This window comes from Pogona vitticeps, chromosome 1 (genome assembly GCF_051106095.1).
Source record: "Pogona vitticeps strain Pit_001003342236 chromosome 1, PviZW2.1, whole genome shotgun sequence".
NCBI lineage: Eukaryota > Metazoa > Chordata > Lepidosauria > Squamata > Agamidae > Pogona > Pogona vitticeps.
Window position 1 is genome coordinate 180,439,320 of NC_135783.1, and position 13,514 is coordinate 180,452,833.

Below are 13,514 nucleotides of genomic sequence, written 5' to 3' on the forward strand. Positions count from 1 at the left end.
AAAAAGAAACTTCATATAATAAGAAATGACAAATTTAACTCAGCCCAGCACATAGCTCAAAGCAAAACTCGCAAATTAGGCAGACTAAGTGAAATGGCTCATACTGTGAAAATGAGAGTAAATAAGTCCAAGATTAACAGTTGGAAGGACAATGTACTACTTCCAGGAGGGAAATACTGTGTTTTAACAGACATAAGGCACTTTATTAATTTTTTTGCAAGCCTATTATAATAACATGTAGTAGAAAACAGCCTTCTGTCCAAATCCAACTCTGGCATGGACTGTTCCCCAATGGTCACTAGCAGTAGTAGTACAGTAGTAACAGCATCAGCATTACCACCACAACCCAGTCAAATCAATTGTAGACAGAGAGGGAGTGCCACACCAGCACCGAAAGAGCTTTAAGCAATCAGCATCTTGACAGAAAATGTAAGAGGTAGCTTCGGGGCTCTGCCTCCTTCTGCATGCATGGTTATCCTTTTATTCTCTTTCCACTGAAAACGCCAGACGCACAGTTGGTCTATACTTTATAAAGCAAAACACTGTGACTCCAGCCTATTGGCTGCCTATAGGGAGCTAGCTATTAAAATTTCATTGGTATGGCTGCAGTCCATTAGTTAACTTACCTTCATACCCATAAAAAGTGAAGGGTAAACCCAGGAATTTTACAACCACTATCTGGAAAAGGTAATAACAGGGCCACAGTCACATTACATTTATTATACACCATGCCTCTAACAATAGCTCTGGGAGCAAGCTGTGGAGCAACTGTGCACCATGACAGATGCCACACTGTCTCGGTGATTTAAAACATGCAGCTTTTATTTAACTTACTTTAAAGATGAAGGCAATATTTTTTGCGGGGGAAAAGTACACAATGTAAGATGATTTCAGGTCAGATAACCAAAGGAACCAGGCCACAATTACACACTTAATGCTCACCATCCAATCCAACAAACTCAAGAATATGCTCTCCTCTAACACCCTTTTGGATGAGCAAGCAGCAATGTTAAGCGCAGTTAAGCACTCAGGAATTGACAAACGGATTATCGTCTTCTAACTGACCCAAATTGCATTGGTTGGGTTGTCATAAGAATGCAGAAGATTAAAGTTCCTGCTCTGCTATATAAAAATACCACATTTATTTTTCACAGTTGTCATACGATTATTTGTATAATTTTTTTAAAATGAAAAACCATATTCCTCCTGACAACATTTAAAGCTGAGTTGGCCTTTAGCAAAAAATCTTAACTTCTTCTAACACAACATCCAAAGCCTCCAAGTAAATATCCACTCCCCTCATCTGGATGACTTGATGCCTGAATTCCTGTCGCTTAGTGTAGCAAATTGCAACAAGAGTAGGCCTGTAGAATCAGTAGGGAGTTGATGAGTCAGCTCTTGGTAAATTCCATTGATTCAAATGGGCATAGTCCAGTCGTGACTTACTATGCTAAGCTACAGGATTTCAACCTACGTCACAGGGCTCCCACTCCAGGCAAACATTCACCTTTAATTTTTTTGTTTTACTTATCATTAAACAGAAATATTTATTTTGATCTATGGCTCCTCATATCATCCCTAATATAATAAATCTGAAGCTCTGAGTCTGAAGGAAGAGCCCCTCCCTTCTGAAGACTTGGAAAAGTCCAGCACCGGCAACAACAGTGGTCTTCTAAACCAGGAAAGGCAACGTCAGCAGAGTTGAGGGGGATTTTTCCAAATTAGTTAGCATGCCTCCAAAGGGATGTGGCCAAGGGGTGTCCTGATTATGAACATAAAATCTGCTTATTAGTTCATAATTTGTTATTTATTTATTAAATATGTAATACTTTAAAAATATTTTTGCCTCAATAAAATTACTGTAAAATTAAACCCCTCTCAAAAATGTTTTTAAACAAACATGTTTAAATTAATTGATGGCATAAATACCTGATTAGGACATTAATTAAGATAGGTTATAATTTTTTTAAAAAAAATTAAGAGTTAATTTTTTATTTCACCGATTCATATTTTCTAAAATATTGTTCATTCCCTGACAATTAGAGTCCTTCTTAATACATCAAATGAAATCCTTTCACCAAGAATCACTAGTAATGGCGGGCATGGCATGCAGGAATCTCCCAGCTATGTGTTTCTATAACACACAAACAGTCCTGATCAGCAAGACTTGGAGAAAGGAAATGGATAATCTCCAATTAGGCAAGAAGCCTCAATCCAGGAAGCCTATGAGAGAGAGAGAGTGAGGGTGAACTTAACACAAATAAGGGAATCTGCTCCCTTTTCAGATTGTTTGGCTCATTTAAAAAAAATCTTCTCTAAAATATATACTTTGTTAAAGGTAAAGGTTCCCCTTGACATATTTAGTCCAGTCGTGTCCGACTCTAGGGTGCAGTTCTCATCCCTGTTTCCAAGCCGTAGAGCCAGCGTTTGTCTGTAGACAGTTTCCGTGGTCATGTGGCCAGAGCAACTAGACACGGAATGCCGTTACCTTCCCACCATGGTGGTTCCGATTTATCTACAGTACTCACATTTTTACAAGCGTTCGAATTGCTAGGTTGGCAGGAGATACTTTGTTAAGGGATAGTTAAATAAACTTTTTCAACTGCTCTGAAGCTACAAAAGCTGTGAAGAAGCCACATTGCCCAGTTTTGGCAGCAGACCACATCATCACTTTTTCGCGATATACTGTATATATATTTTTTGGTCTGGGAGGTACAGTTGGGGAACAGAAACAAACAAATAAACAAACAAACAAAAAAGCCTGGTAGGAAGCTGCATGTAGCCTGCAAGCTATACTTCATCCATCCCCCCTTTAACGGAACCTTTCCCAACCAGCAGCTTTCAAATGTATTGAAATACAACTCTCCTTGCTACCAGCCAGTATCTTCCTGTTGCAAATTCAATGAGTGGTCTCAAGTCAAAATGAAAATAAATACACTCAATAATAATAATAATAATAATAATAATAATAATAATAATAATAATAATAATAATAATAATAATAATAATAATAATAATAATAATAATAATAATAATAATAATAATAATTATTATTATTATTATTATTATTATTATTATTATTATTATTATTATTATTATTATTATTATTATTATTATTATACTACAGTATTTTCCCCCCTTTCTCTCAAGGTCTTTTACCTCAACATGGCACCCAAACTTTTCCTCTTTGTTTTTCTCTCTGGATCCTCATTTTCTTCTTTCTTGTCTTTCTCTTTCACTTTAGATTTGCTCTTCTTGTTCTTGTCTTTTATTTTCATTTTTTCTTTGGTCTTCTTGTGTTTCTTTGTCTTGCCTTCCACATCTTCTAATTCAGAGTTGATATGTAAGGCTGATTCAAAGTTCTGAGCTTCCTGAGCAGATAGAGAGCTCTTATCAGACATACCATCTGCAGAAGGAGAAAGAAAAATCAGTAAACACAAACCAGCCAACTGAACATATAAAAAAATCTAAAAAAAAACAGAGGTGATGTCCCTTTGTGTTGTTCTATAATGCACTTTCACTGAGTCATGTACATTAAAGATCCCATAAAAGATATCCAGCTAATTCCAACAGGGCTCTGCTGTGAATTAGGAATGGCCGCATTGTGGATTCTTTACTTTCTAGATGTGGAAAACCACTACCTTTGCCGATACCAGACTTGTCAAAACTTATATGAGTTTTTAAAATATATATATACTGCCTCTTTCTTGGGATATGCAGAGTCAAAGGTTATTTCAGCCAAAGAAATAAGACAACGTAATTGAACTTTCAAATTTATGACTGCCTATTTTGTTACCTATATTGTAAAATGGAATACAGAAGCATTCTAGGAGCATGCACAAGCAGCAGCTTTTCAAACCTCTTGGATTGGTGGTGCAGCGTGTCCATGCTCAGCCACTACCAGCACCCTTTCCTAGTACCAGAGGCACCACAGCTCACCCTTCCCGCACCTTTTCAAATCACAGGGAATCCTCATAACACACAGACAGAGTGGTTACTTACCTGTAAATATGGTTCTCCAAGTGATACTCTGTGAATTCACACATTTGGGGTCTTGTCCGCGCTTGCGTGGAACGTTCGGAATATTCTAGAGCTTCTTATCTGAAAGATCAAAAGGATACATTGCCCCTATTGCGCATGAGCAACCTCCCTTTCCCTCCAGTTCCACACATCCGTCATCGCCAAACCAAGGCTTGCACCTGGCAGCAGTGACGGACAGTGGGGAAGGATGGGAGGGTATGTGTGAATTCACAGAGTATCACTTGGAGAACCATATTTACAGGTAAGTAACCACTCTTTCTCCCAAGTGAACTCTGTGAATCACACATTTGGGTGACTGACAAGCTAACTTACCGGACGGTGGGCCGTCACTGGAGAACTGATGTGAGGACAGCCCTTCCGAAGGATGTTTCCTTTTTAGCCCGAAGGTCCAGCCGGTAATGGGTGACAAAAGTGGACACCTTGGACCAGGTAGCCGCCCTGCAGATATCAGGTAAGTCGACTCCTCGGAGCAAAGCAGTAGATGTTGCCATTGACCTCGTCGAGTGTCCACGAATACCTTCAGGAACATCCTTCTTGGATAGCTGATAAGCCAGAACTACAGTGGAGACTAACCACCTAGATAAGGCAGGAGCTGAAGCAGCCGACCCCCTGCGTGATCCATAGTAGCACAGGAAAAGTTTAGGAGAAGCCCTAAAGTCCTTAGTCCTCGAAATGTAATAGGACAAAGCCCTTTTGACGTCCAGAGAATGCAGCATCCTTTCAATGTCCGAGGATGGGTCAGAGAACAAGGTGGGCAATGATATGGGCTGATTTAGATGAAATTCAGATACCACCTTAGGAAGGAAGGAAATGTCTGGAAAGAGAACTACCTTATCCCTGTAGAACTGTAGATAAGGTGGATCTGACCGTAGAGCTGCTAGCTCAGAAGCTCTCCTGGCGGATGTAATAGCCACCAAAAACAGAGTTTTTAAGGAGAGAAACTTGAGATCACAGGATGACATTGGTTCAAAGGGGTGTTTCATTAACACATTCAGAACAAGAGTGAGAGACCATTGAGGGATAGGAGGTCGAACAGGTGGGCGAGCGTTGATGAGTCCCTTAAAAAAAGTCTTAACAGTCGGGTGAGTAAACAGCTGTGCAGAACGCGAACCAGAAGGCTGATGAGCAACAATAGCAGACGCATAAACTTTCAAAGTGGAAACAGACAAACCAAGGTCAAACAAATGCCTTAAATAGACCAACAAAGTCCTCAAAGAAACAGGAGATGTTGGAAGGTCTTTAGAAGAAGCAAAACGGACAAAGTTGTCCCATTTGTATTTGTACAGAGATTTAGTAGAAGGTTTCCTAGACTTATCTAATATTTCCTTAATTTCTGGCAGATCCTCCAAGCGGTCAGGTGAAGGGATTCCACGTCCGGGTGAAGAATGGACCCCGAGTCCCTGGAGAGCAAGTCTGGCATCATCGGGAACTTGAAGACGTCCGTGGCTATCTCCCGGAGGACTGGGAACCACGGCTGACGCGGCCAGAATGGGGCCACCAGGATGGCAGAGGCCTTGTGTTGAATTAGCCTGACTATGGTCCTTTGAATCAGAGGAATCGGCGGGAATAGGTAAATGAGATGTTCCTTCCAGGGAATCATGAAGGCGTCTCCCAGGGATGAGGGATCCTTCCCTGCTCTTGAGGCATAAGCGTGACATTTTCTGTTCACGCTCGAGGCAAACATGTCGATGTGAGGACGGCCCCATCTGTGGCATAATTCCTGGAACATGAGTTGGTTTAGTTCCCACTCGTGGGACTGACTTTTTCGCCGGCTCAGAGTGTCTGCTAGAGAGTTCTCTGTTGTCGCTATATGAATGGCCATGGGATAGACATGATGGACACAACACCATTCCCAGAGTAGTACAGCTAGGTAAAGTAAGGAGAGAGACCTTGTTCCTCCTTGCTTGTTTATATAAAACAGGGTCGTGGTATTGTCTGTTACAACCTGCACACCACGACCCTGTATTATAGGTAGAAAAGCTTTGAAGGCCTTTATTACAGCTATCAGCTCTAGATGATTTATGTGGAGGCCCTTTTGACGAGAGGTCCACAGAGCATTTACGGTGTGGCCGCTGCAATGAGCCCCCCAACCCGTGGGGCTCGCATCCGTTGTAACTTGAGCCGATAGTCGTAGCGGTCGAAAAGGACGCCCCATGAGAAGATGTGGTCGGAAGCCCCACCATAACAGTTGCCTCGCCAACTCTGGAGTGACTCTTAACTGCTTCTTTGGATGGTCGTACAATGGGTTGAAGTGATGAAGGAGCCATGCTTGTAGTGATCTCATTCTGAGCCTGGCGTGAGGCAAAGCAGCCGTTGTTGATGCCATGAGGCCTAGCAGATGCTCGGCTTGATGTGCTGACACTAGGGCATGTGGTAGGAATCCCTGCAGGGCTCTTTGAAGCTTTTGTATGCGTTCTACAGGCAGAAACAGCCTTGCCTTTTTTGAGTCCAGAGTGGCTCCTATGTAAGAGATCACTTGAGAAGGAGTTAGCGTCGACTTGTCCCAGTTTATGGTGAGACCTAAACTTTGTAACGTGTGTATAGTGAAGTTCGTGTCCTGAACTGCCCGTCTTCTGGAGGGTGACACGACTAGCCAGTCGTCGATGTAAGGAAAAATTTTTACACCTTGCAGGCGGAGAAAGGCAGCAACCGGAGCCATACATTTTGTAAAAGTGCGTGGAGCCGTTGCTAAACCGAAGGGTAAGGCCATATACTGTAGAGCGGTTTTGTTTGTGATAAACCTGAGGTATTTTCTGTGACTGTGATGAATTGTAATATGAAAATATGCATCTTTTAGGTCTATGACTGTAAACCAATCTCTTTTCCTCAATAGGTGGACGATGGACTCCAGTGTTACCATCCGGAACCGACGAGGACGCAGGTAAGTGTTTAATTTTCTTAGATCCAGGATCGGGCGAAGTCCCCCGTCCTTCTTGGGGACGGTGAAATATCTGGAATAAAACCCTCTTGGGATTTTGTGATGAGGGACCAGTTGGACAGCTTTCTTTTGGATCAGAGCCTGCACCTCCTCCTCCAGGACAGGGTTGGAAGCTGTGACTCTGAGGTATCCTAGGGGAGGAAGTTTGAGGAACTCTAGACGGTATCCGAATTGTATGATGCTTAGGACCCAGGAGTCCTGAGTTATGAGTTGCCAATTTGGTAGAAACGGGGAGAGTCGAGTTTGATGGTGGGAGCCGGCGACTGTCAGGAAGTCAAAGAAACTGTCTGGACTTCTTAGAAGGAGGACGGAAGGACTGACGTTTAGTCTGCTGTTGTTGTCTATATGCAGGTGTGAAGGACGACTGCTGAGTGGACCTAGTACCAGATGTTCGGAACTGGCGGAAAGATTGCGAGCCCTGTTGCTGGTATTGCGACTGAGGATACTGTCGCTGCCATTGATGCTTTTGGAAACGTGGCTGCTGATGAATAGTGTATGCCTTGGCAGTCTTCTTACTTTCATGTATGGATTTTAAGGATTCATCAGTCTTTTCGTTAAATAAACCCTTGGTGTCAAATGGCTGGTCTTCTATTTGTTTTCTTACGTCTTCAACAATACCTGAGGCTCTAAGCCAAGCATGCCTCCTCAGAGTAATAGCAGAATTAAGAGATTTAGCTGCCACATCGGTGGCGTGTCGGGCTGAAAGAGTCTGATGCTTTGAAAGAGTCATGGCCTCAGCATGTGCATTAAGACAGTCCTGTCTGATATCAGGAGAAGCAGATTGCAGGGCTGGAAGAACCTTGTCCCATAAGTGCTTCTGGTATGCACCCATCATGGCCTGATAGTTAAAGATCTTAAGCAAGAGAGATTGAAAGGAATAAAGTTTCCTTCCCAAAACGTCTAATTTCCTGCCTTCCTTGTTAGGAGGGGTCACATGAGGCCTCCCCGAGGCTTTGGATGCATTAGCGTGAACTATAACTGAATTGGGGGCTGGATGTTTAGACAAAAAGTTCACTTCCTCCCCATGAACTCTGTACATGTTCTCAGTCCTGCGTGTGACAGCAACCGGGTTGGCAGGTTGGGAGCAGGCATCCATAACCAAAGCATAAAGCTTAGCAATAAAATTGACACTCAGAGGTTGAGCAGAATCCTTATCAATCTCCCCAAAAATGGGATCAACAGTAGGAGCAGGTGGAATATTTGCCTGCATTGAAAGAGCCTTTGCCATTCTCTCTATCATTTGAGAATAAGAGGAGAAATCCTCAGTAGGGGAGGATGGGTGAGGATTCCCAGTATCAGAATCAAAGGAATCAGCTTCAATAGGAGATTGCCCTTGTGGAATCTCAAAATCCACTGCTTCTCCATTGGAAGACAGTTCGCCAACTTCCTCATCCTCTTCAGAAGGAATAGCGTGAACAGAGACCTCAGCGAGGGAAGGTTGAGGGCCAGTACCCTTTGCCTTCGACGTCGAAGAAGGGGGAACCTTCTTAGCAATATCAGCAGTCTGAGCAACATGGGTAGAATGAGGCTTACGACGTCGTACAGGGGAAGGAGAGGACGACGTCGAGGACGAGGAGGAGTAATGCCTCTTCCTGTGCCTACAGCAACTCGATGATGAAGCAGAAGAGTCATCCACGTCGTAGTGACGACGTCGATGCTTGACACGACCCCGACGGGAGTGGGAGTGCTTAACCTTAGTATGCTTATGCTTTTTACGACGTGAATCCTCCTCCACGTCGGAGCCACCCTCGGGATCGGTGGAGAGATGTTTCTTCTTTGAGGTCCGTTTATGAGGGACCTCTCCCTCTTGAAACAGAGGAGGAGACTTCGACGTCTCAATCGCCCGGCCGGCAGGAGCAAGGCCAATAGGGGCAGAGTGAGGGCTGGATAATGCAGCCTCTTCAAGCCTCACTGGGCTAGGAGAATGCCCACATCGACCGTCGTCTTCTCCACGTTGGGAAGGAGGCAATGAAGGAGCTGCCTCCGATAGGGAATCCCTATCCCTAGACGAATCCTCCAATATAGGGGAGGGAAGAGAGGCAGAGACAGGCTGCAAAGCCACAGTATCCTTGGTTTTTGCCTTTTTAGCGTGAGCAGGCTTCTTTGTCTTAGAGACCTCCTTCCCTGCGGTCGACGTCGAAGGCTTTTTGGCGGGAAAGGCAGTTGCCTTCTTAGAAATTTTAACAGATTTAGAAGTGCCCGCCGGAGGAATTGAGCCTGTCGCCTCAGATCGAGGAGTGCTAGAAGGCTCAGAAACAGATTCCATAGCCGATGAATGGGTTGATGATAGGGATGTCTCCAAAAGGTGAAGTTTAAGCCTTTGCTGGCGCGCTTTAAGAGCCGCCTTAGTGAACTCTTTACAAAAAGAACAAACAGTCGTATTGTGCCCCTCACCGAGACAAAAAAGACATTTAGAGTGCTTATCATAAAAGGGGATTTTCTTATTACATCCCTGGCACTGTTTAAAGGGACCGGAAACGGGCATAAACACAATAATAAAGGGCTAGAAGCCCTAGTTCCCACGACTATTAAGGTTAAGTGGATAATGAGCCTCCTGCTGAGGCGATAATAGGCCTCCCCGCTGAGGCGGGAAGCCTCCAATTAAGGTCGCAAAGACCTGTACCAAGCGTCAAAACGAAGCCAAAGTCCGAAAAACAGAAGAATGGTCAACAGTCCATGGTCAGGGGCAAGAGAAAATCAGCAAGAAATACCGTATAACAATAGCCAAAGAGGAGCAAGCCGAAAACGTTCCGTACGCGATGGCGGATGAAAAGGAACTGGAGGGAAAGGGAGGTTGCTCATGCGCAATAGGGGCAATGTATCCTTTTGATCTTTCAGATAAGAAGCTCTAGAATATTCCGAACGTTCCACGCAAGCGCGGACAAGACCCCAAATGTGTGATTCACAGAGTTCACTTGGGAGAAACACTGCTTTTCTTCCTGTTTGATAAAGAATCAGCACATAAATGGCAGAAAGGTAAGAGTGCTGTTCTGCCTCCTGCGAGTTTGAGGGTTTTTATTCTCATAATTCAGCCTGGATGCTTCTCATCAATTTACAGGATTGGAACTCCTCTCTCTCTCTCTCTCTCTCTCTCTCTCTCTCTCTCTCTCACACACACACACACACACACACACACACACACACACACACACACACACACACACGCACGCACGCACGCACGCACGCACGCACGCACGCGCGCACACACACACACACACACACACACACAGAGCCATACTTCCCGAGATAAGAGATATTGGGATGAACATCAACCCCAGAATTCAAATAAGAACTCCGCTCCCAAATGTTAATGGCCTTCTTCTGTTTCATCTGGAAAACCAGCCATTCCACCTCTCTGCCATTTCTGTGCTGCCTCTGTGTTCATGTTCAGACTAGGAAGCAGAAAACCTGGGTTCAAATCCCCATGGAAACTCACTAAAAGGGAGCAATGTTAAACCACTTACTGAACATCTCACATACCTCAAGGACTCACCATAAGAATCACCGTAAGTCACAAGTGATATAATGGCACATGACATAACATCAATGTAAAGCATGGTCAATAGGTGGTAGGACGCATACTTTTAATTTTTAATGAAAGGGCATAAGCCAACCTTTCCCAATCTGGTGCCCTCCAAATGTGCTGGATCACAACATCTAACGTCATGCCTAAGATTGTGTAGAGTAGGGATGGGGGGAGGTGTCGTCTGACACATCTGATGTAAACTTTTCAGCACACAGAAAAGAGACATTTCTGTGCTAAAAAGACAGGAAAAGTTCTGAATTACGTACCTTCTGCAACATCTTCAGGTCCATCGTAAGATTTATCAATGGCAGCCCTGAAGCTCTCATTGCATCCTCTGCCACGGACCATGTGAGGCCTTGGACGATAGAAAGGAAGCTCATTCTTTTTCACTTCAGCAACAGCTGTTTGAAGACTCTCTAGGGAACTTGACTTCTTCAAACCCAAGGTTGGACCAATATCCCTGCCAGGAGATTCTGGACAAACAAAATGAATGAAAAAGTGTATACCTGTACGTATCAGAAAGAAGAGTTATCCTCCACACACCCATAAGACGTTGGATCTTGCCATTGTAGAAACAGAGCTCCCCTTTTGCTCTCCAAAACTATCCAGGGCGTTAAATTCTAATAAGTTAGATCTGCAAATCCGCTTGGGATAGTTTACACAGAAAAAGCATAAACTACAAATTCTGGAAGTATATGTAATTTGAAAAGCAGTACTCCCATTCTGAGCCCTCAGGCAGTCCAAAAACAGCAGGGGCTAAAAGGTGCTATTCCATCAGGATTCTAATCTAATTCCACAAATGACATAAGATGTCATTAAAATGAATTAATAGTGCTCTTGATAAAGAAGTTACCTGACAAACAAGTCCACAATTTCTGCTGCTATAACCAGCAGAAAATATAGACTTGTTTGTCACATACACTGAGAAATATCTGTGTTTCCTCCTCATCGCTTAGCTTTTTCCTATAAGGAGCTAAACATTTTTATTAATTTATTTCCATTAAGTAACTTTACACCTCAATTTCTTGCTTTCCTAAAAAGTATATTCCTGAAAAGCAAGTAAGAATTCTTCCATATGAAAGCTGCTACCACCTTTAGCTCTTTTGAATGAGCAAAGGGAAATGTGCAAGGGCTCCAAAGAGTAGAACAAAGTTTGGAAAGGGAGCTTCTGGGAGTTCTTGTGAAAAACAAGGCTTAATTTTTTTCAAAGTCAAGAGCAGAGCAGGCCCTTTTCAGGAATGACAGGGAGGAGATTTAAATGGACAATTTGGGCAACGGAGGTGAAAACCAACAGAAGTGAAACTTTGGAGAAACTGGAGAACACAAATCAAGAGGAGGAGAAACAGAAGTATAAGGATAAAGAGAAGCAGCATACCCTTACTATTCTTCACTAAAGCTGAGTGCATTTTCAGTTATTTGGCTCTTTATGAGAGTAAGGCCTACTGCACCAGGACATACATTAGGACCCCTGCATCCACAGGATCAGTATCCACGGTTGGAAAATATTAAAAATATTCAAAGAAAAAAAATCCAGAAAGGAACTATTTTACCTGCATCACTACAACAGGCCACCAGATGGAGCCAGAGACTGTCCTATTAATACTTGTTAGTGATGACTACATAGCTATTATTCACAGTTTTCAGTATCCACCAGAGGGGCCATGGTACCAATCCCCAGCAGATACAGGGATTCCACTGTATTCCACTGTAATGGAATTTCTGCATGCCATCTATAATACATTGGCCCATGACCAACATTCCCTCTAGTTTTCTGGAGTGCTGGGCGGGGGCGCCACCCCATGTATGAAGGGTTCCAGCCATGGCCAGAAAAGCAAACTGGCTCAGCTGCACACCCCTGACGCAACACCGCATGACTTAGAAGGAACACTGCCCTTCACAGATTATTTTAAGCTTGTGTCCTCAGAGGTCCCCTTCTCGTTGGTCTTGCAGAATAAAAAGGAGAAAATGTGCAGCCTTTCCCCACTTATTTATGTGCACAACTAAGGTCTGCCGAAACTTATGTAGTTGGCAGGGATGGGACTTTCATGTTTTAACAAAAGGAAAATCACAAGAGAGGCTCCCTCCCCCACATTTTATTTCATGGATTCCTGAAATAGAGCCTGTAAAATATGAATGAGTCATGTTAACAACAGATGAGTACACAAAAGTTTCATATTCTTTTGTTCGCCCTTTGTCCATCAAATCACATGGGAATATATCCATCTAATAGTGTCATGAGGGCTGCTGTCAGCAGGTAATAAGAACACCCCGGGGGGGGGGGATTCTGAATCTGTAAAAGGGATTGGATTTGACTGGGACCCACTGAGGAGTGCTCTTTCTTTGCGTCGGTAGTTCCTTGTGGGTATGTGAGCTCCTGGTAGCCTCCATCATGGATTGTCCTGCCTGCTTGTTTCTGTCCTTCATCTTGGATCCCTTTCTACCCTTTCCCTTGAGTCCGCCCTCCATTTATTTCCATTAGTTTTGCTGCTGCCACTAGGCAGCCTGTGTATGTCAGTGTGCCTCCCTGAGATTATTTTTTCAAACCCCCCTCCATGATTTATTTTGAGATCCCTCCCCTTTCTCAGATTATTTTTGCTGCCTCCTTGCTGCTACCTGTTACACTCAAAGAAGCGAAGAGAAAGGATGAAGTGACAGTGGATGAGAAATCTCCCTACATTCGTGTACAGTGGTGCCTTGACTTATGGACTTTTAGAATGATGGTCGTAACTCAAAATGGTTGTAATTTGAAGCACCGTTTCCCACAGGAATGCACTGAAATGCAATTAATCCGTTCCGGACAAAGGGAAAAAAACACACCAAAAAACACCAAAAAACACCACAAGACCCATTGGAAACACGATTAATCCATTCTGGCCGAAGGGGAAAAAAAACCCTGAAAAGCAAACAAACCCTGCAAGATCCATTGGAAATGCAAAAAAAGAAAAGGAAAAACCAAACAGAGGCTGCAAGACGCATCAGAAATGCAAAAAGAAAAACCCAAAAAAGCAG

General features: G+C 43.4%; 1 protein-coding gene across 2 annotated transcripts in view; it reads right to left on the reverse strand.

Annotated features, from left to right (window-relative positions):
- The window catches only part of PARD3B (par-3 family cell polarity regulator beta), a 621,722-nt gene that overhangs the window by 277,222 nt on the left and 330,986 nt on the right, over positions 1 to 13,514 (reverse strand). For both annotated transcript variants that reach the window (XM_072978456.2, XM_072978451.2), the window contains exons 17-18: positions 10,772 to 10,978; positions 3,160 to 3,406 (exon numbers count right to left, since the gene is read on the reverse strand). In XM_072978456.2, coding sequence (XP_072834557.2) covers positions 3,160 to 3,406; positions 10,772 to 10,978 — 454 coding nt within the window. The remainder of the gene's footprint in view (positions 1 to 3,159; positions 3,407 to 10,771; positions 10,979 to 13,514) is intronic.